Below are 24,888 nucleotides of genomic sequence, written 5' to 3'. Positions count from 1 at the left end.
CGGAGCATGAAGCAAAGGTAGGGTGGTGGGCTAGTGATGAATGCACACCTGCCTGTCCTAGTCTTGATGCCTAGAAGCATTTAAAGCTTCTCTGTACTTTTTCTTCTGTTCTATGTCTTGTGTTCTGCTTTGTTTTTTTAGCCTTAACTGTAACATCACCCAGGCTTGGGGTGAGACATAGAGGGGGGAGAACTAACATTTATTGAATATCAGCTTCCAGTAATGCTAGGTTAGATAGTTCAGACGGACTCCCTATCAAGAACAACTAGGAAGGACATAGTGAAGAGTTATTGGCCAAGGATATGGAAGGAGATGGAAAGCCAGAATGGTGAATCCAGTGTTTGGCATAGCTTTTATCCTGTGGCTATTTGCTACTCAAGAAGAGGAGAATGAGAGATTCAGCTGTGTTTAAGACAGCCTCATGGGACTAGGGAGACAAAGATTGGAGTCTATGGCCTCAAGAGTAGTAGCCTTGGTAAACCTCCTGGTCTTTGGGTTGGGACCCTGAAGAAGTAGTGAGCCAGAAGTAAATTACCCACACAGGGGTAATCTCTGTGTTATCTCTGAGTTGCCCAGATGACAAGAAATATCTCAGTCCCTGAAGTTAGGTTAAGGTGATTCAAGGTACCCGGTGCCCCGAGCATCTGGAAGAAGCATAAATCATCAGGAGGAGGTTAGCATTACTTTAAGTCTCAAATTATTTTTAAAAAGTGTTTCAAATATAATATTTGACATCCAAGTGAAGATAAGCAGCACTCCAAGAGAAGAAAACATGAAAAAGAAGTAGCAAAAACAGCAGACAATATAAATGTGTCCCCAGGGGGTTCCAACTTTTGGAATTATCAGACATGAACTATAAAACTAAAACTCTATTTCCTATATTCAAAGAAGGTAAAAAGACAAGATTGAAAATTTCAGAGAACTAGAAGCTGTAAAAAGTGGGATAGACTTAAAGAATCAACCAACTGGAAATCCAGAAGTGAAAAATACAATAACCAGTATGAAGCTAGTTGTTATGGTTATAACATTTCCAGTTCTGGATGAGATGGGGCAAACACACTCACCCTATATCTCCCATTGAATGCAGCTAAAAACTGGGGCAAAATGCGTGGTGCAGCTATTTGGTGACTTTGGTAAGCAACAGTAGGCAGATTGGTAAGAAGACCAGACTTCAAAGTATCCTAGAACTAGCAGTGTTTACCTGTTTGTTTGTTCTTTAAATCTAGTATTCTCTGGCCTGGTCTTAATGCAATCAGAAACTCAGAAGTAAGCATCAGCTTCACTTTAGGAGAGGCCCTCTACTCTACATCGGGCTTGAGGAATAGGAAAGGAATCTCCTGGTAGTGACAGTAATGGCAGAAGAGGCCACATGTGCCAAACTTTGAGGGAGGGGAATCTTTCCCTCCATTCAGAGAAGCTGTGGTCCCCAAGAGGGTAGGATGAATCCCTGTTGCTTTTTTTTTTTTTTTCTTTTGGGTCTCTTTCTTGGCCTAAGACACAGGTTCATGTGTGAAAGTATATGATGAGTAAATGAAGCCCCAGCTATCTGTCCAGAGGAGTGAAAAAAGGGACCCCGTGGATGCATAAAGTACAGGGGAGATCTTGGAGAAGGAACATTTGAGAAAGTGACTTCATAAGCTGTTTATAAATTCCTTGTTCCCAAGCTATTTCTGCATTCATGGATCTGGTTCTGCACAGTGTATCAAAAACTTTGAAAATGGAGCTAAAAGACCATCATCCAGGTCCCAGACTGGTCCCTGGGTGGCATACACACCAGATAGATCTGAATAGCCTGCAAAGGCTTTGAAAAATGGAACTCACATTGAAACTACAATTTCAATAGGCTGAGTGGAACTTACAGCCTGAACACAACCAAGTAGATTGTCTGCTAAGACACAAACATTAGCATCACCCTTGGATTTATATAAGAACCAGAGTCTCATGATATTCAAAATGTCTAGGATACAATAAAAGTAACTTGGCATATGAAAAATCAGGAAATCTCAACTTGCATGGGGAAAAAACAGTTAAAGAATGCCAGTGTCAGGATGGCAGAGATGTTGGAATTATCTCAGTTAACATCAGCAACTATAAAAATGTGACAAAATGTGGGCACCTGGGTGGCTCAGTCGTTAAGCATCTGCCTTCGGCTCAGGTCATGATCCCAAGGTCCTGGGGTCGAGCCCCACATCCGGCTCCCTGCTCCGCGGGAAGCCTGCTTCTCCCTCTCCCACTCCCCCTGCTTGTGTTCCCTCTCTTGCTGTCTCTCTCCGTCAAATAAATAAATAAAATCTTAAAAAAAAATCTCTGCAAAGAAATACAAGATATAAAGAACCAAATTTTATTTTCAGAACTGAAAAATACAATAATTGAAATAAAAACACTTTCTGGCTGGGCACAATAGCAGAATGAATATGGCAGGAAAATGTCAATGAACTTGAAGATACATCAATAGAAATTCTTCAACTTGAATAACAGAGAGGGAAAATAAAAAGATAGGAAAGAGAAATAAACAGAGCTTCAGGGACCTGTGGTATAATATCAGAACATCTGATGTTTGTGTTATTGGAGACCCACAAGGAGAGAGGCGTGTGGTACAGAAAAAAATACCTGAATAAATAATGGCTGAACACTTCCCAAATTGGCAAAAGACACAAACCTACAGACAAGAAGTTCAGCAAATCCCAAATAAGATATGCCTGCAGAATTCCGTGCCAAGAAGCAATAATCAAATTGCTGAGACCTAAAGACAACACAAAAATCTTGAAAGTAGTCAGTGAAAAACAACACATTATAGGGGAACCATGATTCAAATGACTGCAGATTTCGCATTAGAAACAATGGAGGTCAAAAGGAAGTGGAATAATAGACCTGCTAAAAGAAAATATCTTTCAATCCCTAAGTCTACATTCAGCAAAAATGTCTTTCAGTATTGAAGGTGAAATAAAGACATTACCCAGTAAAACTAGAGAATAAATCACTGGTAGACCTGTTTTGAAAGATTGCTAAAGTACGTTTTACCTGTAGAAGGGAAATGATACCAGAAGGGATCTTGTATCATCGGGAATGAAGGAAGAATTACAGAAATGGTAAATATCTGGGTAAACATGCAACATAAAAGGGAGAGAATAAAGGGATCTATATGGTGATAAAATGACTACATTTCACTTGAAGAGTTAAATATTGATTCCAAATAGACTGTGGGAAGTTAAGTATATATATTGTAACCCTTAGAGCAAAAACTATACAAAGAAATATAGTAAAAATAACAATATATAAATTAACGTGGAATACCAAAAATGTCCAAATAATCTAAAAGAAGACAGGATAGGGGAAACAGAGGAAAGAAATAGAAAACAAATAATAAAATAATTGACCTAAATGCAAACATATAATTATATTAAATACAAGTGGTCTAAATACACAAATAAGAGACAGAGATTGGGAGAATGTATCAAAAAACATTCTCAACGCTGGGCTTTTTACAAGAAATTGACTTCAACTCTTAATATTATAGGTAGGTAAAAAGTAAAATGATAGAAAATATACACTATGCAAACACTAATCAATTGAAAACTGGAGTGAGCATATTAATTTCAGACAATGTAGACTCCAGAGCAAAGAAAATTACCAGGGCAAAATTGTGAATTGAATAATGAGAAAAGGGTCTGCTCAATAAAACATAATAAAAAAATGTGTTTGCCTCTAACAATACAGCTTCGAAATATATGAAGAACTGGAAGGAGAAACAGACAAATAAGCCATTATAGCTGGAGACTTTAACATTCTGTCAGTAATGTCTTGAGCTAATAGACTCAGTAAGAATAAGAATAGAAAAGACCTGAACAGCATTATCAACCGACTGGGTCTGACACATGCATAGGATACTCCATGTAACAACAACAACAACAACAGAATATTTGTTCTTTTCAAGTGCATATAAAACATTCACCAAAATAGATCATATCCTGGGTCATAAACAAACCTTAACAAATATAAAATAATTGAAGTCATACAAAGTTTGTTTTCTGACCAAAATGGACTTAAGCAACAGATCAATGACAGAAAGATAATAGGAAAGTCTCCAAACACTTTAAAAAATTTATGACACATTCTCATGAGTCAAAGAGGGAAGTCTTAAGGGCAATTGGCTTGATCCCAGGACCCTGGGATCATGACCCGGGCTGAAGGCAGATGCTTAATGACTGAGCCACCCAGGCGCCCCTGGAAAATATTTTTAACTGAATGAAAATGAAAATACAACACATCAAAAGTTTGGATAAATTAGTATTTTGAGGAAAATCAATATTTTGAGGAAATTTTTGGCAATAAAGTATTTATATTAGAAAAGAAGAAAGGTTTAAAGTCAATAATCTAAGCTCCCATGTTGAGAAACTGGAAAAGGAAGAGCTAAATAAACCCAAAACAAGGAGAAGGAAGGAAATAATAAAAGAGCATTGGGTGTTATATGCAACTAATGAATCATTGAACACTACATCAAAAACTAATGATGTACTATATGTTGGCTAACTGAACATAGTAAAAAAAAAGAGCAGTAAACAATGACATTGAAAACAGAAAAACTATGGAGAAAACAAATTAAACTGAAATCTGGTTATTTGAAAAAAATCAGTAATATTGATGAACCTCTAGCAAGACTCAGGAAAAAAAAAATGAGAGAAGACACAAATGACCAGCATTAAGGATGAAAGAAGGGCTTGATCATGGTGATCATTTCACAATATGTAGGTATCTCAAAACATCAAGTTGTACACCTTAAATTATACCTCAATAAAGATTTTGTCAATTATACCTCAATAAAGATTTTTAGGGGCACCTGGGTGGCTCAGTCAGTTGGATGTCTGATTCTTGGTTTCGGCTCAGGTCATGATCTCATGGGTCATGGGATCAAGCCCCGTGCCTGGCTCTGCACTCAGTGGGGAGTCTGCTTGAAGATTCTCTCCCTCTGCCCCTCCCCCTACTCATGCTCTCTCTCTCTCTCTCTCTCTCTCTCTTTCAATCTCTCTAAAATATATCTTTAGAAAAAAGATTTTTTGAAAAGGAATGAAGGGTGATATCACTAGAGACCCTGCAAGTATTAAAAGGATAATAAAGGTCCATTCTAAAAAACTGTGCCTGTAGTTCAACAACTTAGATGAAATAGACCAATTCTTTAAAAACTACAAACTACCAGACTCTTGCAAATAATGAGATAAGATAACTTGAATAATCCTATACAATTGTTACAGAAATTAAGTTTGTAGCTAAAAATCATCCACAAAGGAAATCTTTCAGGCCAGATAGTTTTACTGGCAATTCTACCAAACATTTAAAGATGTTAAAGCCTCAGTATCAGCCCTGGGTCTGCGTTTCGGAGGAAGGAGATTCCAGGTCCCAGACACCGCCCTCACCATTTCTATTAAGCTCCTGGTTTTGTCCCTGCTTCCCGAAACCAGCACTCCAGGACTAGGTCCCACCTTGAGGGCTAGAAGCCATAATACTTGTCAATCAGTAGTTGATTCCTGGAATCTCCTATGTGCTTGGGCCTGTGCAGGATGCCGAGGTGAATCACACTGCATCCTTAAACTCTGAGAATTTATGAGGAAGAGGTGTTAAGTCAGGAGGGAAAATTAAACCTACTGCTCTTCTTTGTAGTGAAAAAGCTCACACAGAGCCAGCTGGGTTCACCCCTGCTCACAGCATGGTTATTTTAAAGACATACATGGCAGTCCTCATATCTCCACACAGTTGCAGATGTAGACACACACCCACACCCACACCCACACACACCACCATGTTTAGAGAGGTCAGCCTTTGCAGAAGTGTACAGAAAGTACTCAACTGATCATTCACCATATAGTTATCCAGCACCACCTCTAACCCTGGGTCTCTGCTGGGTCCACCTCTTCAGAGAGGAAGAGTTTAATGTGGCCCATCAGCAGGTGCCACATGCATGAAACAAACAACTACCACACAGAATGAGGGTATCCTGATACAATTAGGTATATTCACCATGGGTGCATAGGGTAGGAAGCCACTAATGTTTTGCGGGGTGGGGTGGGGTAGGGGATGGAGGAGGAGACTCAGAAGTCTTCCAAGAAGAGAAGAAACTTAAGTGAGGTCTTCAAGGATGAGAAGGAGTCTTTCAGGTGAGCAAGAAGAGTTGAAGCTGGAAAGAGAAATCTGGGACCCTTGCTGAAGGATGGGCTTCGTTGATCACATGAGTTTGATTTATTTATTTTCACTTTAAATTGAAAATTGTTGGATATGTGTCATGTGCACATGGTATAAATTTAAAAAGTAGAAAAGGGGGCGCCTGGGTGGCTCAGTCGTTAAGCGGCTGCCTTCGGCTCAGGTCATGATCCCAGGGTCCCGGGATCGAGCCCCGCGTCGGGCTCCCTGCTCCGCGGGAAGCCTGCTTCTCCCTCTCCCACTCCCCCTGCTTGTGTTCCTGCTCTCGCTGTGTCTCTCTCTGTCAAATAAATAAATAAAATCTTAAAAAAAAAAAGTAGAAAAGGTATATGGAGAATATTGTGTTCCTCAACTGCACCACCCCCAACCCAGTTTCTCTTCCTGAAGTCAGGTGCCAGAACTGCTTTTTTGGGCATACTTCCAGAACTATTTTCCTTGCATTTAAAAATATGTGTGCGTCTGTATATTTGCCACACAAAGTCTGCATATTGTACTTTCTAGCCACATCTTGTGTTCCTATTTGGATATTTATTTTATTTTTTTGGAATTTGGATGTACCGTAATTCACTGGATCAGTTCTGTTGATGGAATTTAGGTAATTTCTGGTCTTTTGCTGTTATAAACGGTGCTGCAGTGAAAATCCTTGTCTATAAGTCCATTTACACATGGAAATCCATCTCTAGGACAAATTCCTCATAGTGGAACTCTTGGGTCAAAGAATATAAGTGTTTTTAGTTTTATTAAATGATGCTAAAACACCATCCATAGGGGCGGTGCTGACAACCTGTTTCCCCACACCCTGGCCAGCAGTGTTCTTAAACTTTTTTCTCCTTTAGGCTCAGGCTTTTCGGTTTTATCCTGTAAATGATGATGAGCCCCGGAGAGGTTTTTAAGCAGGGGAGTGTCACAATCAGATTTGTATTTTGGTAAGATCACTTGGGCTGCAGGGAGGGTGAGTGTTGCTCAGAGGCAAAGGCTAGAGTCATGAATACAGGTCGGGAGGCTCTAAAGTAGTCCAGGCGAGACAGAATTGTTGGCAGTGTGGTTTAGGCGGTTGGCCCTGGAGACAGAGAAGGGAATGGGTATTGAGACACTGAGGAAGTAGGTTCCATAGGACTCAGGGACTGATCAGGCTTGGGGACGCGGGAGAGAAGATAGCTTCAATCAAAGGCTCTAGGGGTGCCTGGCAGGCTCAGTCCCTAGATCGTGTGACTCTTGATCTCAGTGAGTTTGAGCCGCATGTTGGGTGTCGAGATGACTTAAAAATAAAATCTTAAAAAAAAAAAAAAGGCAAAAAAGCTCTGTTCTCATGAGTCTTGTGCAAAGTCAGCATTTTCTTTGTAAATTTATAGATCTCATGCGCGTGTTAATGCTTCCTAATTCTAGAATACCAGGAGTTAACAGAATGTTCTAACGTATCACTAATCTCTCTTTGTTGGCTCCAAGGGGTTTTTGTCTGTTAGTATCTTACTGGTGGTCAGAGAAATTGGAGGAGCATTTTTACTATAATTCTTTGGCCAGTCAGACTTTTATTCGATGGCTTCTGAGCATCATCACACTCTTATTTTTCCCATATTTGAATGAATGGTATCATTCATTCAAAATTCCATATTCAGTAACTTTAAATTCTATACTTAATTCACATGTAGCTTAATTATAGATATTTTAAAGTCTTTATGTAATCCGTTTCCTTTGGTTTTGTGTGTGGTTCTTCTGATAACTAGAGATATTTGTATGTGGTAATGTATAATATATATTTTATATTTTATATGATACCATGAAGCATTTCCTCTGTTCAGGGTCTTGATTTTTTATGACAAGCTATGATAAAGTGTTTCCACTACTCTTTTCCCCTTCATTTTCCATCTCATCTTAGCCCCACCTCTTATTTCTAGGTGATTATCTCTGTATAGTTAGATGTCCTGTATTTCTATTACCTAGTTTTTCAGCTTGGATTAAATCTTTGGTTCCTGGCTTGTATAGGTGATAGACTCAGGAACTTACTCCACTTACCACCTTCCTCCTTCCCTTTTTTGTACGAGTTGTATCATTTCTGCCTGCTCACGGCCTAGAACGCTGACATTTTGCTCTGCCACTCTAAACCCCTTTGGTTCTAGTCTCGATTATATAATTAGTAATATATTTAATGCTCAGCATGAATTTTGCTGTGGTTTCCCTAATCATCTTTTGGTGGACCGGAGTATGCTCTCTAGTAGTTTTCTCAAGCGGGGCTAGTGGGAACAATATTCCCTAAGTCCACATATGTTAAAAAAACAATCTTCATAAGCTTAGAGATTTTCAGGAAGTTTCTTCAGTAGCATGTTTTTGCTGGCATTTTCTGAGATGTGCTGCCGCTGGGCCGTTCCACTCTCCTCTACCTGCACCAGCTGGATGTCAACCTTGAGCGTCTTCTGTGTGATTCCCACCCAGCTCTCCACGATCCCACAGCTCTCCTTGGAGGGGTACTTTGTGGGTGCATCACACCGGGATGAGTCCTGTAGCTACAGTAACTGTGTTTCGCGGCCACGCTCTGAGGCCTGTGGAACTCTTCACTCTTCACCTGCCCGAGCTGTTTCACGGTTTCTTTTCTCCCCACAGCTTTTGTTCCCAAACAGCCTCCCAGTGGCTCAGCTATCTGCTTGAGGCAGCCCCTGCTTGGTTTTTCTTTTCTTCTTCTTTTTTTTTTGAGACTGTGGATTTTATATGCCTCCAGTTTCACTCATGATGAAGTTTATTATTTTTTTTCTTGTTTACTTTGTTGGTTTTGATTATATTTGGGAGGAAAAGAGGCAACTTGTCTCTTGTGTCACTATGTTGAGACCGGAAATCCTTTAATTATATTTGACTGGGAGGCATTCTCCGCTCACAGCTGGGAGCCTGGGATTTGAAATTAGACACACCTGGCTTCTGAGCTAACCTCTACCACTTACTGTCTGACGTGGATAATCACATTTCTCTTTCAGCCATCGGTGTGTTCTTATCCCTAAGGTTTACTTTTTTTAAAAAATGTTTTTAAAAATTTTTATTTTTACATAATCTCTACCCCCGGTGTGGGGCTTGAGCCCACAACCCCCGAGATCAAGAGTTGCACACTCTTCCAACTAAGCCAGCCAGGTGCCCCGGTGTTCTTATCTCTAAAATGGAGAGAACGCTCACAACTATTTCATACTGTGAGGTAGCGTATGCATCATACATAGGGGCCTAGCATAGTGCTTTGCAAATAGTGGGTGTTCAAAGGGTAATAAGAGTATAATGTTTCATTGTTTTTCCAGCACAGGTGGCGTTGCTAATTACTTTAACCTTCTCTGGATGGTGTCACATTACTACCACTCGCTCAACGTTAATGGCGGATGCTGTCATGGAGGCCATTGTCAGGAGACCCTTCAGCTCTCTCCCATTTTGCCCATAATTCTATCTGGTGTCAGTTAGTGCCAAAAAAGAGGGACAGGTTAATTTGCTCAGAAGCCCTGGAGAGAGGACACTCTCCTCCAAATGACAGGGGTGAGGGGTCTTTCAGGAAAGGCAGGGTTTCTTCAGGGAGAGGTGGGAAGGGCCGGAGCTAGACCTGGATTCCGGATATTCCTTGGTCTAGACTCTGGGATCAGGAATTGGGATGGGTGGGCTTGGGACTTTGTCACATGTCCTTTGCCTCCCAACCCCTAGCAGGCCTGGAAAACCAGGTGGCAGGATTCCCATCAGGGCACGCCTGGATGAGATCAGAGGAGCCTGGGATGCCAGGTTGAAAGAGATCCTAAGTCTCATGTAGCCAAGTTCTTGCTTTTGTCTGTGTGTTCTCAGGTCCCAGAATCCCAGGCAAACCTGGCTCCTACCGTGTTGGCCAGCAACAGTGCCGATGCGGTCTCTGCTGGTTGCAGCAACTCCAGAAGCCAGGGCGTCATTGAGCCCATGGATACAGACACCCAGGAAGATCAGAGGGCATCTGCTGACCAGAAACCTGGAGGCAAGAAGAATACGGAGGCAGATGGGAAGATGCAGGTGGATGGGAGGACCCAAGGAGACAGGACGCAAACAACCCAGAGGACACAGGCAGATAGGAAGACTCAGGTGGACATTGTGCCCCAAGGAAGTGAGAGGCCAGCGTCAGCCAGGAGTTCCCAGGAGGATGCGGTGGCACAGGGAAGGGCAGGGACACAGGCGGAAAGGACACAGACAGGCAAGAAGATGCAGGAAGACAGAAGGATCCAGGAAGACAAAGGGACACAGTCAGAGGGGAGCATACCCACAGCCGTAGACGGTCAGTCAGAGAAGGGCTCCATGACCAGCCTCAGCCCACAGCCCAGAGCCCCCAAATGCCCCCCTTCAGAGGGTCCTCAGGCTCCTCAGATTATTGAGTGTTTTGAGCAGACCCCTGAAGGGCCCTCTGTCCCAGAAGAACCTGGTTTCTTGCTCAGATCTGAGGGGGCGGCAGTCACAGCCCCTGGGAGCTACGAGGCAGCTCTGCTGGATGCCCCGGCAGGCAGCCGCACGCTCCCAGTACAGCGGCCTCCCCAGGGTGGTCCGGAGCAGCGGGGAGGGCCCGAGTGGTCAGGTCCGGTCAAGGACAAGCCAGAGGATGGCCCGATCCCACGCGCCAAGGAGGAGCAGCTGAGGGAAGTGCCGTCCATGGATCTGGGTGGCTGTCCTCCAGCTGGCTGGAGCCCAGAGGTGCCTACTGTGCCCTCTCCTCCCGGGCCGGGCCTGACCAAGAGCTCACGGGAGGCACTGCCCAGCACTCCGGCCTCTCAGCACATGAGTGCTGAGGCCGCCTTCCCGCCCTCTGGGGACCAGGCCTTGCTGAGGTCGGCCCCCCCACTGCACCTGGGGCCAGGGACCCCCACCCAGAGTCACCCACCAGCAGCCATGTCAGCCGACAGCGAGGGGGCCTGTGCCCTAGGGCCAGATGTGGAGGGGAGGCCCCCAGGCCCCCGGAGCTGCGACCCTGGCCTCATAGACTCCCTGAAGAACTACCTGCTTCTGCTGCTGAAGCTCTCCAGCACAGAGACGGGGGGCGGGGGGGCGGAGTCCCAGGAGGGAGCCGCCACCGGGGCTCCGGTGTCCTCAGCCACTCTGGTCCCCAACGTGGAAGTGGCCGGTCTGAGTCCCCGGACGTCCAGGCGCATCCTGGAGCGCGTGGAGAACAACCATCTAGTGCAGAGTGCGCAGAGCCTGCTGCTGAGCCCCTGCACCTCCCGCCGCCTCACCGGCCTCCTGGATCGCGAGGTGCAGGCTGGCCGCCAGGCCCTGGCTGTGGCCCGGGGCCCTGGCGCCAGCACACTCACGGTCCCTGCCATCGTGGTAGGCGAGGAGGATGGCCCTGGGCTCCCGTCAGAAGGATCTAGTGAGGGCGAGGGCGAGGGCGAGGTTTCCCCTGAGGGGCCTGGGCGCTCGGGGGCCTCCCAGGAGAGCAGCGGGCGAGGGTCTCTGGGGGAGGTGGGTGGGCAGACAGCCTCTGGTCAGGGACCACTCTCGGCAGACAGAAGGGCCCAGGAACGCTTCCGGGAGGAGGAGGCCCCAACAGGCCTCCCTGCAGCTACACCTGAGGAGCTAGCTCTGGGGGCCCGGAGGAAGAGATTTCTCCCCAAGGTCAGAGCAGGAGGAGACGGGGAGGCAGCCAAGGCTGAAGAAAAGGAGAGCCCCACAGTTTCCCCTCGGGGGTCCAGGAAAGGCCTTGCACCCGGGTCCCCGGGGACCCCGGGGCGGGAGAAACGCTCCCCGACCCAGGGTAGAAAGGCAGGCATGCTGGAGGTGCCGCGGGCAGAGGACGAGCCAGCAGCAGGAGACCTGGGCTCTGGCCCCAAGGCCAGCAGCTTGGACACAGAGCAGGCCCTGGATGAAGGCAAGCAGGACACTGCGGCCAAATCCAAGAAAGCCAAAGACCTGCTAAAAGGTGAGCGATGGGGAGGGCGGGGGAGGGCTTCATGGGGAGAGGGCCGCACACGCGGGGCACACACGCCCATGAGGGGTTTGCGGAGCCCCTCCTACGCATGCTCCCGGAATGACCCCCCAGGCTGTGCGGTCAGAGGGCTAGTTCTTGTCCTGGCTCTGCCACTCGGGATTGGGAAGAGTACCAACTATGTACCACTGAGGCTGAAGCAGGATGGAAGAAATCAGGTCCTGAGCGCGGGGCTGGCTTCCCTAGTGTCCTACATTCTAGTGCCTTCGTCCCCCCCATCCCTTCTGCACAGACTTGTCCCCCGAGTACAGAGCAGGAGGGTCGGGATCCAGACACAGGTTCCTCGAGTTAGGGCCTAGAACGCAAACTGAAGTTCTCGCTCGCTCTCTCTCGCCACAGGAGCCTTGCATTTTATTTGGGGAGAAGCTTTATGTTCCGTTGTTGTGTTTTCTTTGTTGTCTTTAGTGAACTCAGTTCCTTTAATAGATGTAAGGCCATTGGCGTTCTCTGTTTCTTCTTGGGTGGGCTTTCCTAGCCAATACCATCCAGTGAACTCTGCCTTTTCATCTATAAAACAAATATCGAGGGTAATATTTGCCATAGCGTCCTCTGTGATCCATTTAATATCTGAAGGTTCTGACATGACCTCGGAAATTTCTGATTCTGGTAATTTGTGGTGCTGTTTCTTCTTCCCATTTATGCGTTTCGTCTCTCATGGATTTTTTTTAAATTTTTTTATTTGAGTATAGTTGTAACATAATATATAGTAATGTAATATAACGTGTATGTCTAATATAATGTATGTATATAGATAATACATTATAACATAACATAATATAATCTGACATCAGTTTCATAGTGATGCAACAGTTATTTACGTTATGCTGGGCTCCCCATGAGTGCAGCTGCCATCTGTCCTCTCTTCACCACCGTCTGTCCTGGGCTCTGAGGCTGTCCCAGGCCCGGGGTGCGGGACCCAGGAGTAGGGCCTTCCAGCTAGGATGTGTGCTTGGGAGTCAAAGCAAACGCCTCAGAGAAACAGGTGGGATGCGGCTGGCGGCCAGGAAGCAGTGGGTTTATGGGCAGGCTTGAATTCTGTTTTCTCTCAACCTGTCCCACTAGGGACACCCAGGGAAGCAGGGGTGGTGCCAGGGTGGGGGGCACAAGATGGCAGGGAAGTGGCATGTCCCTAACTGGGCCCCTGCTCTCAGCCCCACAGGTGATCCGGAAGATTCGGGTGGAGCAGTTTCCTGACGCCTCGGGCAGCCTGAAGCTCTGGTGCCAGTTTTTCAACATTCTTAGTGACTCAGTCTTGACGTGGGCCAAGGATCAGCGCCCAGTGGGCGAGGTGGGCAGGAGGTAAGCCAGCCGGACACCATGTCCACCTGCCTGGCTCCCTAAGTACAGCGACGAGAATGGGGGGCATAGTCCTCCCGCTGTGGCTGTAGCCCATCTATCACGTAATGCTCACGGGCACCCTAGGAGGAGATTCTAGTATTTCCTTAGTAGAGAGGAGAAAGTGGAGGCTCCGAGGTATTAAATCACTTGCCAGTGTCCCACAGCTAGGGAGTGTCAGGACGGCCAGCCAGAACTGTGTGATCCAGGACCAGCCCTTGACCACGGTACCACTCGCCCTCGGAGCCGGGGTCCTGCAGCCTCTGAGGACAGGGTGTCACGATCCTCAGGACCACAGCCCGGCGCTGGGCTGTGCATGGCAATGGCCCTCACAGGTGGGGGTGTCTCCCGTCTCTGCAGTGCGGGGGATGAGGGGCCGGCAGCCTTGGCCATCGTGCAGGCGTCCCCTGTCGACTGCGGCGTGTATCAGTGCACCATCCACAACGAGCATGGCTCGGCCGCTACCGACTTCTGCCTCAGCCCCGAGGGTGAGTGAGCCCCCTCCCGCACTCTCTGCCCAGCCTGGCTCCTGAGGGAGGACCGCGGTCGTCTCTGCGGGGTGGGTGCTCTCTCCAGGCAGGCCAGCCCGAGGACAACTGCCTCCTCTTCTTTTTCTCCTCCACAGTGTTGTCGGGGTTCATCTCCAGAGAAGAAGGTGAAGGTATGATGCCTGTCTGGGGGAGGGGCGGGTGGGCCTTCATCCCCACGCCTGCCGTCCTCGGGGAGGACCTACTTTATCCATTCCCAGTGCCATGTTTACCTCCACACCCAGCTACCCTTGGCCTCGTTGTTTAGGATAGGGCTCGGGATGGAGGATGGGGAGGACGGCTATTTCCGAAGATCGTGAGGGAAGGAGTGGCCAAGGGGCCCTTCCACGAGAGGTTAATTCAGCCTCATGCCCTTGGCCCATGTTGGAGCCCTTGACCAAGGGCAGGCCTGGCCGCTAGAGCCTGCCTTACCCTGTCAGCTCCCTTCCTGGGGTTTCTCACCGTGCTCTGTGGGTTCCTGCCTCCGATCCCCCTGGCAAGCTTGCTAAATATGCGGTTTCTAGGGCCCTGCTGTAGATATCCTTAATCACAACTTCGGGGGAAAGGGACCCAGAAAAACTGCATCTTCAGGAGGTCTCTGGTGATTGTGCTATCCCTGAGTTATAAGGCATTTCCCCGAACATTAGAGCAAAAGTCTGTGCTGCTTCCTTAGGAAATACACTGAGGATTAGGGCTGTGAAGGCAGCTGGTGATAAATTTTTAGAGCCTCACTGCCAACTAATGCATTCATTCATTCATTCATTCGCCATTTAATCACTCAGTCACTCAACTAGTGCCTTTTGATCAGTTGTCCAGTGTAATCGATATCAAATAGAACCTCACACCTAAACACGTAGCAATAGTTCTTTAATTTGCTCAAACACAGTCGCATTTCCCCAATTGTCTCGTAAGGGTTGGTTTACTTGGATTAGGAAGGACTCATTGCTTTGGGCAGATCGATCTTCAGCCTCTCTAATACATAACTGTTCTTGCTCATTGTTTCCCCTTTTTATTTGTTGAAGTCACTTGTTATGTAGGATTTCTTACACTCTAGATTTTGTTGATTTAACCCCATTTAACATGTTCCCCTTCTCATGTGCTTCTCCTAGACTGGTAATCCAATCAAGAGGCTTGGTCAGATTCAGGTGCAATTCTTTGGGGGGGGGTGGGCAAGGCCACCTCACAGGTGTGCTCTGTCTACCCCTTAGCATCCCATCTAGAAGCACACAATTAATGTCTGATCGTTTTACTCTAGTAACATTAAGATTAACCCCTGCATTCATTCAGTTGTTTTCTGCCCTGTCTTTGGAAAAGTTTAAAAACTGTATCTGATACTTGTTACCTAGAGGTTTTAGCAGCTACCAGTTATTGCCTGAATCCACGAGCTCATTAGGGTTTACAACTGGAGTATTTTAATTCTGTCATTTCTTCATCCATCCATTGAATTTCTTCTGTAAAGAAGAAATGGTCCTTTTATTGCCCTGAGTTGGTGTCCTAGCATCCTCCAAAGGTCAGCAATGAGGTTTGGGGGGTTTTTGTGTGTGGGGAGGGAGGACTGAATTTTCTCCAAATACAATTAAGAATGTAATTTTTAAAACATATTTGATATGTTTGCCACATTGTAGAAATCATTCTTTTCGGTTGGTATGATTGTCTGATTTGGGCCCGTGGTGGAAGCCCCTTCAGAAAGTTGGCTCCTACGTCCTTCTGACAAGCCTCTGCGGATTTTTGTGGCTTCTTTGCTCTCTGGTCAGGCAGGACATTTTAGGTCCATCGAGTCCACTTCCTGCCTGAGACCTGGAATCAGCCAGTTCTTTAGGGAGCTTGGGGTCCCTTGACAGGGAAATGTCTTGTAGGGATCACAGGCTGAGCACTGGGGCAGCTCATGCTACTGGATGGGTCCTGCAGACTGTTTCGGTCAAACATGTTGGTTGAGATGGAGACATTTATTCATTTGATCAAAACACCTAATTCCCAAACAAAATCCATGCATGGATTGCCGCTTCCACGGAAAAGCCGTGCCTTGTGCAGACACGGACCTCGTCCTTGCTGTGTGCCGGGCACACTCAAGCACTGTTAAACAGTGGGGGTTGTGTCCAGGCACAGATCCGCCCTCGGGAGCTCACGGGCTGGCTTGGGCCCCACAGTGTACGGACCCCCAGAGAGCAGTCATGGGCGCGAGTGAGCACGCCAGAGTGGCGGGTAGGAGTCTGTTCCGGCTCTCCCTGCCCGACAGACCCACCTCGGTGGGGCAGCAACTTCTAGTTTTCCACATCTTCCCTGTTCCCTTGCAGTCGGAGAGGAGATAGAGATGACCCCCATGGTGTTTGCTAAGGGTCTGGCTGACTCTGGCTGCTGGGGGGACAAGCTCTTTGGGCGCCTGGTGAGCGAGGAGCTACGAGGGGCTGGGCATGGGTCTGGCCTTCGGAAGGCCTCCCAGGCCAGGGTCATCTATGGCCTGGAGCCCATCTTCGAGTCAGGCTGCACGTGCATCATCAAGGTGTCCAGCCTGCTTGTGTTTGGACCCAGCAGCGAGACCTCTCTCCTGGGCAGGAACTACGACGTCACCATTCAGGTACAGCGTCCCATCCCCGGTCCCTCCTTCTACTGTCACCTCCTCCCCTCCCCCAGCTTGGGTCCGGCTGGAGGCAGAGGCCACTGCGTCAACCTCATGAGGTTCCTGGGACGGGTCTCGAGAAGAGCTGGGCTATGCGGGGCCATAGTTTTCAAACCCTATTTTTGTAGCAGAAACCTTTCTCGTTGCCTTCACCCATACCTTGCCGGGAGCCTCTGCGTGAGATGAAAGGAGAGTGACTGGGTGGGGTGGGCCGTCTCAGTGTCCCCCTTGTTTTCCACAGCGTGGCCCCGGGGGCACTGCCTCCTGGGCTCCAGGGAACACAAGTTGGAAACCACTTTGGAAACAAGCCCACAACCTCTTGTTTTGCAAATGAGAAAACTCAGGTGCAGAGCAGGGAGCAGGGAAGGAGTGAACCCCACCTTTCCCAGGGCTGGAATCCCCCCTGCAGGCCCCTGGCAGATGGCCCTCCCGCTTAGAGCTGGACACGCTGGAGAGCGACGGAGCACCCTTGCTGACCAGACTTGGTTCTCTTTAACCCACAGGGATGCAAGATCCAGAACATGAGTCGGGAGTACTGCAAGATCTTTGCGGCCGAAGCCCAGGCGGCCCCTGGCTTTGGGGAGGTACCCGAGTAAGTGCACACGAAGGGGGGCACGCAGAGTGCAGACCTGCTGACTTGAGCTTCTGCCCAGAACAGTGATTTCAGGGTCCGTCAGGGGCGTCCTGAGTTACAGCCCGCAGCTAACCCCATGCTCGGCTCAATGGTCCCACAAAATCTAGAAATAAAGATTAACTGCCCACTTTAGAAAAGCCTCTGCTCTGCTCTTGGGTCTCCGCCCACTCACCCCAGTTCCCTACCCCTTAGCTCCGCGGATGCAGGTGGCTGGATGCCGGGACTCCCTGAAGGTGATGGGGGTGGGGTAAACCTCCAGGCCAGCTGGTCGGGACTCCCCCCACGGGCAGTAGGTGTCCGTGTAGGTTTTTGTAGGAGTCAGCTGCAAATGGTCACTGTTTCCATGTTGAGACCTGAACTCTGACTCTTGAACCTTGGGGTCTCGTTGGCATGGAGCATCCTCTCTAGAGGTGTCCCTTTCTGTTGGACGCAGCCTGGTCTGGGTCCCTCACTCAAGCTCAGGGTCCTCCTGGGGCTACAGCACCATTCATTTCGAATCCCACTGAGCTCAGGGCATGGACAGGACTCTGAAGCCAATGGCCTCATTCCCTTTCCCGAGCTCAGAGCAGAGCTGGCCTCCCTCTCTGTCCTTCGGTCCCAGAGCTGAGAATTCCATTCTTGGAAGGACCCTCCTTTCCAACCCAAGAGCGTGGAGTTGCGGTGGAGGGAGGGGCTCTCTGGGGCCCTGCTTCTGTTCACGGCGGAGTGGAACTGTGTCTAGGATCCTCCCACTGTACCTCATCTACCGGCCTGCCAACAATATCCCCTATGCGACCCTGGAGGAGGACCTGGGCCAGCCCCTGCAGCCTTACTGCTCGCGGGAGGGGCGCTGCGCGGCCGCTCCGGAGGCATCGTGCAGCTCCGAGGTCCGGCGGAAATGCCAGACCTTCCAGCACTGGCTGTATCTGTGGACAAATGGCAGCTTCCTTGTCACCGATCTGGCAGGTAGGAGGCTGTGCGGGTGTGGGTGCGCGTGCAGGAGAGCGTGCGGGGCATTGCCTCCCCTTTTCTCCGCCCCCCGCCCCGGGACCAGGTCAAGGAGACCCGGCAGGTGCCACTAATACACGCTGGCCTCAGTGGCCTCGTCTAGAACTGCCGTGGCATCCGCAGGAGCACATTCTGGGCTCCAGTTACAGTTAAGAAGGAATTTAGTTCAAAGAACATGACATGGGAGCTAATTAAACCGCCATAGCCAAAATCTTCCCAAACTCTCCCCTCCCCCTCCTCCTCTCCCCTCCCCCTCCTTCTCTTCCTCTACATCCTCCTCCTTCCGCTTTTGTTAGCTTTTTATTATGTGAACCAACTTCGTCTCTGTGGCTTCCTCTTATTTCTGTCTCCACCATTCCTCAGATTTCCCCCCAACAAAGGCCAGCAAACCCAAATCCTCCTTCCTCTGACCAGTCCTTCCCAGGCTACCCTCTAGCCAGAACCGGGCAGGGGAGAGGAAAGGAGAGTTTCTCTAGGCGGGAGGAGAGGAATGCTGGGAGTATCCCCCATCACCGTATCTGGTCCCCGGTGTGAATCAGTGAGAAAGCCAAGGGCCAGAGGTAGAAAACTGGCTTAAATGTGCTTCTCGTTCAGGTTGAGCTGCACAATGAGTACGGTATGTGTAACTCCGTATATTGAGGGGGGGCTGGTCGCACGTTAAGTCGTTTGTCATTCCTTCTGTTGGTTGACTCCATCCGTCCAACATTGAGCCACTCCTGGGAGGGTGAAAAGGTGAGTTGGGAATCCTCACTGTCCTCAAGAAGCTGTGGTAAGTACGCCAGTTTCTAGAATGGAAGGATAATGCGATGCGGTCGAAAGACCTGGGACTCAAAGAAATCCGGCTTTCGTCTATGTCTCAGGGCTTTCCAGCTGGTCTCTGGAGACCCAGGGAGAAAGCCAAAGCTCAGGCAGGGCGATTGCCCCAAACTCTCTGAGCCTCGCCACATTTTCCCTCCCACGGAGTGACAGTCTCTTCCCTACCTCTCAGACCGGCTGGGAGCACTGAGTGAGGCAGGGGCTGCGAGTGCTTCTGCAGACTAAAATTCTGTGCAAACGCAGGGGACCATGGTTACCGGGGTGCAGAGCGGAAGGTGGAGCCCCCGAGAGAGAAATGACAGGGACTGACGTCTAACTGCTTGACCGCTATGCCTCAGACACTGAGCGAGAGCCCTGCACACCCCGTGAGGCTCTCACCCCCTTGCATTACCCGCCTCTGAGAGCTGAGGGCTGGAGGTGGTTCTCGTAGCCCTTCGCCGCTCGGAGGGGCCGGGGCTGACATCGGCCCACGTGTGCCCGACTCTCATCCGTCGGACCCGGCGCTGAGCCCTGGTCGCGAAAGGCAGGCCCCCAGAAGGATGTGACAGGACAGTTTGAAAGTGGGGAGAGGCTCCCACTCTAATGCGTGGACGCTGGGATGCCGGGGCAGACCAGCCAGGCTGGAGAGGCCAGTCCCCCAGGGCCCGTTTTGCCTGGCTCTGTTCTCCCAACACCGTCACCTGGTCTCGGCTTCTTGAGGTGTGGGCTTGCTGCCTGGGTGAGTCGGTAGAAGCCGGTCTTCCCCACTGTTACTTTTCTGCTGGTCCAGCCTCGTTTACGTTCCCATTCCTACCTGCTCTCCCTTGCCCAGAGAGGAAGGAGCAGATGCCAGCTCAAAGTCAGCGGCCAGCCCAGCCTGTGGCCTAATGTCTCCGGTAGAGCAGGATTGCACAGCTGGAGGGGGTTGGGATCTAGGCGTAAGAACTGAACTTGTACTTTGACTCACAGTGGCCACTGCACATGGTCAGGGCACAGTTAGCAAATGAACGAATGAATGTGACCTTGCTCCGGCCCCTGGCCTCCGAGCCTGTCTCCTCACCTGCAAAAAGGGGTATTATTACTACTAACAGTAGCAAGGCGCCCACACTGCGTGTGAGCCCGGCCGGAAGTGAGGACGTGCCCTGAACCCTGGCACGTTCCCGTCCAGCGATATACCCAGTTTGGAGAGGTGGGGGCCCTGGAACCGACCCGGGCTGCCCCAGCTTCCAGTTTTGTCTCTTTCCAGGGGTGGATTGGAAGATGACCGATGTGCAGATTGCTACGAAACTGGGAGGGTGAGTAGCTCTCGGGGCCAGAAGGCCCTCTGAGAATCTTCTCGGGGTGTAAAATTATCCAAGTTCTTCTGGGTCTCCCTCCTCGAGGTGCTGGGCCTGTGGCCAGATGGGGCCTGGGGCACCGGTGGCCGTGTAGCCATGTCCCGGGGGCCACTGACCTCCACCCACTGTGCCCCTGACCCCAGGGCTGGACCAGCAGTATCGATGCCCCCACACAGGATCACCTGCACCTCTGGGCTCCTCTTCCTTCTGGCTTGAGAAGGCTCGTCATGATGCAGATGAGCAAGGGCCCTGGGAGTAAAGTGGGGACGCAGAGTCTGCTGTAATTTGTACTGACAAGGCAGATCACCCTCACACCAGAGAATGTGGACGTGCTGAATTCCTACACCACTGTGTAATGGGGCTTTGGGGTAGAATTCAGGTTTGGGGTGCTGCTACCTGAGGTAGTTATCCATTCATTCATCCATCCACCCAGCTGGACTCCCCAGCACCCCCAAAAGGATGGGGCATAACACCCTGGCCATGCCCACCCCACCGTAGGCCCCCCCAGGGCTCTCCCTCTGGGTGGGACTCCCGCTCAGCTCTCACTGTTTGGCTGCAGATACCAAGGCCTCAAGGAGAGCTGTTTCCCTGCCCTGCTGGACCAGTTTGCCTCTTCCCACCAGTGCAACCCCTTCTGTGAGATGCTGGGGCTCAAACCCCTCAAGGGCCCTGAGGCTGCCCACCCTCAAGGCAAGGCCAAAGGCTCCAAGAGTCCATCCACTGGCAGGAAGGGCGGCCAGCTGAGTCCTCAGCCCCAGAAGAAAGGCCTCCCCAGTCCCCAGGGCACCCGGAAGAGTACTCCAAGCTCCAAGGCCACCCCTCCAGCCTCAGAGGCACTCGCCACCCAGTTGCTGGGACAGCCTCCTACCCAAGAGGGCGGCTCCAAGGCCCAGGGCCTGCGGTAGCCCCCACAGGAGGCTGGGGGCCTCCACCCAGCAGCAGACCAACAAGGAAGCAGCTCGAGGCGATGGAGACTTTCCAGAACTACGGAACTAACCAGAGAAGGTGCGCTGAGGAGGCGCCAGGAGGGGGGCCTCTCTGAGCAGCCTCTCCTCAATCCACTCCTCATCAGACGGCTTTTGTGCATGGTGGCACCCGGGGGGCTTCTCCTGGTGCCACCGTCAGTCGGGGCTCCCAGGACCCCCCCCGCCACGTGCCTGGTGGCCTAGGCCCTCCTTGAAGTTTACACTGGCCACTGCTGGAGGCTCCCTGAGTCCTCTGCATGAGCTCCACACCCAGCCCCCCGCCCCGCCAGACCCTGCCTTGAATGTCGTACTCTGGGAGCACACCGGCCAGTGGTTACCCTTTACCTTTGCTTGGCCCTGACCTCTCTCTGTCCTTGGGGCTTCGGGCATCCTGCGCTGTGTCTGGCCTGGTGACTCTCAGGGAGCCTTCTCCTTCCAGCTACTTGGCCTCGTGCCTCCCAGCGTGTCCTGCAACTAACCTGTCACTGAGCCCAGATGGGGCTCAGGACACTTCCAGAGCCTGTCTTGTTCTTGTGCAGTGGTCTTTGGTGATGTGTGTTCATGCCCTTCCTTCCCCCAGCACTCAGGCACTCACTCAACCTGCTTCCCACGCTCCCCTGCCCCCCCCATCTCCCATCCCCAGCTTCCAGCCTCCCGGCAGCCTGCTGCCTTTCCTTCGCTGCCTCTCTGCTTGTCCCCTTGCCCAGGCACTTCTCCAGCCTGACTCCGCACCCTGCCCACCAGTCCGCACCCCCCCTGCCTCTCCCAGGCCCTCTGCCCCTGCGGGAGAGACGGCATGAGGGTCGTGTCAGCAGCTGCGGCCAGAGGGCAGGTGTTGGCTCAGAGGGACCTTGTGCTCCTTCCTGGCAAGATGGGCAGTCACAGTGAAGTTCACATCCCCTCTAGACCAGGGATGGAGGAGGGCTAGGCCTGGTCTCCCAAGGGGAGCGCACTGGGGAGGTCGAGGAAGGATGCAGTCCACTCCCGGGCTGGGCTGAGGGTGTCCCTGTGCCCGGGAAGTAGGATGCCTGCCCCAGCCATCAGGTCTTGATCCTGGGGCTCCAGCTCTGGGGCTTCACATACGGGCTCCCAAGGAATTGCTGTGCTCGGCCCAGCACCCTGGGGCCTTCCTGAGAGCCCCTCCTGGAGGCCGGGGACGGGACGGGTCTGGTGCTAGCCTGCTCCCCTTGGAATACAATAAAGGCAGCCACTGTGTACCCTGCTCGCCCTCATCTGGTGTGGTTGTAGGTGTACGGGGTCAGGGCCCCCTCTCCCCAGGCAGGTTCTCCGGGGGTGCCCGACAGCCCCTGGGCCCACGGCAATAAATGAATCCAGGCTTTGGCTCCTGGATGGACAGTCAGTCTCAGCCTTTGTGACCACAGCGACACAGTCTGTGCTGCTTGCCCAGCTGGGCTGATGGGGATCTGGGGACTTAGGTCTTTGGAATTGTTCCTTCATTTGGAAGAGGAACACAAAGGAAGGAACCCAGGAAGGAAGAGCAGAGCTGGAGGCTCTGGGGAAATGTCCAGCGTCTCTGGCTGTCTCCACTGCCCCAAGGCCGGCCCTGGGAACAGCCAGCCTCTGCCTCCCAGCTGCTCACTGGCCCTTTCCTGCTTCCCACGCTGCAGAGGCTTCTTACTCCCCAACAGCCCCATGCCACAACTTCCCTTGCCTGACGTGTATGCCCCTCCGTTTTGACACTTCTGACTTCTCTACCTCCTCTTGTGCTCAGGGGACTCTCCCCACTTTTTCCTCTTGCCCTCATGTACCCCAGTCTGCAGATCCAGATTGCCTTGGTGAACTGGGAGTTGGAATGTTATCCATTCATTCATCCGTCCATTCAGCAGACATATGCTGAGCACCTCCTTCATGCCAGACCCCGTGTTGACAGCTGTGGGAGGCACAGATATATGAGGTGGCCTCAAAAGAGACTTTCAATAAGGTTTCTTGGGCTTTGAGCAACAGAAATGGACTCAGACCCACTTTAGCAGGGAAAAAGGGTTTGTGGGAAGGGTGTTGGGGCAGCTCCCAGAGCCAAAGGAAGAGCTGAACGATTGGGCTTGAGACGGTGGGAGCCAGTGGGGCTCTAGAGCTTGCATTCCGGGAGCTGCTGCTATGGGCTGATCAACAGCAACCAGCCACTGGGACTCCCTTCACTCGAGATTCAAATTCCTGTCCTAGAGCTCAGGGCACTCTGGAGTGGGACAGAGGCAGTTTTCCAAAGGACCGGGATTCTTTCCAGAAGAACGGTGGAGAGGGGGAGGGTAGAAAAGGACTTGGTGGCAGCAGCAAAGAGACCCCCCACACACACACACTGTTCTTCCCACCTGATGTATTACGACTGTCCCACATACAACCAAGAGTAAATCCCACTCTACTTGGGGAGACCATTCAAAGTCACGTCCAATGACTAAGTCCAGGGGCTACCATTTTCCAAAGTCCAGTGTCACGAGTGATACTCTTCCCCCTTCTATCACAATCCCATTTTGAAATTCTGCAACCTGGGGAGTAAAATTAACCATCGTCAACCAACATTCTTTTTTTTTTTTTAAGATTTTTATTTATTTATTTGACAGAGAGAGATATAGCGAGAGAGGGAACACGAGCAGGGGGAGTGGGAGAGGGAGAAGCAGGCTTCCCGCGGAGCAGGGAGCCCGATGCGGGGCTCGATCCCAGGACCCTGGGACCATGACCTGAGCCGAAGGCAGACACTTAACGCCTGAGCCACCCAGGCGCCCCATCAACCAACATTCTTGAACCCAGAAAGAAAGGAAGCACCGGTAAAGGCTGGAGTCCATTTCCAGAACAGGTCATGAGATCTAGTATTTCTGACTAGGGATTTTCTGCCTGTTGGAGTGACCCCAAGTTTCCGTCCTGAAGTGCGGCTCCTCGGTGGCCCTGCCCTGCCCCCTTCAAGCAGCATCAATCAGGTTTTCCCTCGATAGGGTTAACCATCCTACTACTCCATGACCTCTTGTTGTGTGTCACTCAGAGCTATAAGGAGCCAAAACAGCTGGGTGTGCCTCAGCTTCCAATTCACGTATTACTATGACATTTTGAGGATGTGTCTCCTTGGAGACTAACACCTCTACACCAGCCTGGTCCCAACCCTCAGGTGTGTGGGAGGCACTGAGATGGAGAGACAGCTCACCCCTCTCCACCTGCTTCCTAGCCTGTGAGGGCGAACAAACACCGGGAGATGCATGTCAGTTCCGAGCTTGTGCTATATCCTGTGGGTCGGACCCAACCTCTCAAGGTGGTGTTTCTCAGCTGGTGCCCTCACTGAGTTTTCAGCAAACCATCTCACCATATTATCAAGCTGACTGCTCCTGGACTGCTGGCATCCTGACCAGATGAGTGAATGCCACAGGCATCAACCCCTTACTTTACTTCTGCTGTAGAATGCATTCTTTGGTTGGACGCACTATGTGGGGATGCGACAGCGATGTTTACAGCATTTGATAAGTCCACGGATATTGACGGTGGGAGGCATGATGGATAAGGAAAGCAAATCCCAAATCCAGATGATGGGGCCCATGGTGGTCG

General features: G+C 50.5%; 1 protein-coding gene across 2 annotated transcripts in view; it reads left to right on the top strand.

Moving 5' to 3' along the window:
- Positions 1-23,919, top strand: part of ALPK3 (alpha kinase 3) — a 49,868-nt gene extending 25,949 nt beyond the window's left edge. For both annotated transcript variants that reach the window (XM_073882216.1, XM_025892986.2), the window contains 9 exons: positions 9,991-12,079; positions 13,297-13,444; positions 13,841-13,968; positions 14,106-14,141; positions 16,302-16,582; positions 17,128-17,216; positions 17,980-18,203; positions 20,287-20,335; positions 20,937-23,919. In XM_073882216.1, coding sequence (XP_073738317.1) covers positions 9,991-12,079; positions 13,297-13,444; positions 13,841-13,968; positions 14,106-14,141; positions 16,302-16,582; positions 17,128-17,216; positions 17,980-18,203; positions 20,287-20,335; positions 20,937-21,282 — 3,390 coding nt within the window. In that variant the 3' untranslated portion in view covers positions 21,283-23,919. The remainder of the gene's footprint in view (positions 1-9,990; positions 12,080-13,296; positions 13,445-13,840; positions 13,969-14,105; positions 14,142-16,301; positions 16,583-17,127; positions 17,217-17,979; positions 18,204-20,286; positions 20,336-20,936) is intronic.
- The last annotated feature ends 969 nt before the right edge of the window (positions 23,920-24,888 follow it).

This window comes from Callorhinus ursinus, unplaced genomic scaffold, assembly GCF_003265705.2.
Source record: "Callorhinus ursinus isolate GAN/ISIS: 27379988/994484 unplaced genomic scaffold, GSC_fseal_2.0 scaffold45, whole genome shotgun sequence".
In the NCBI taxonomy this organism is placed as follows: domain Eukaryota; kingdom Metazoa; phylum Chordata; class Mammalia; order Carnivora; family Otariidae; genus Callorhinus; species Callorhinus ursinus.
The sequence above is the reverse complement of the archived record's forward strand: the minus strand, read 5'-3'. Positions and strand labels throughout refer to the sequence as shown.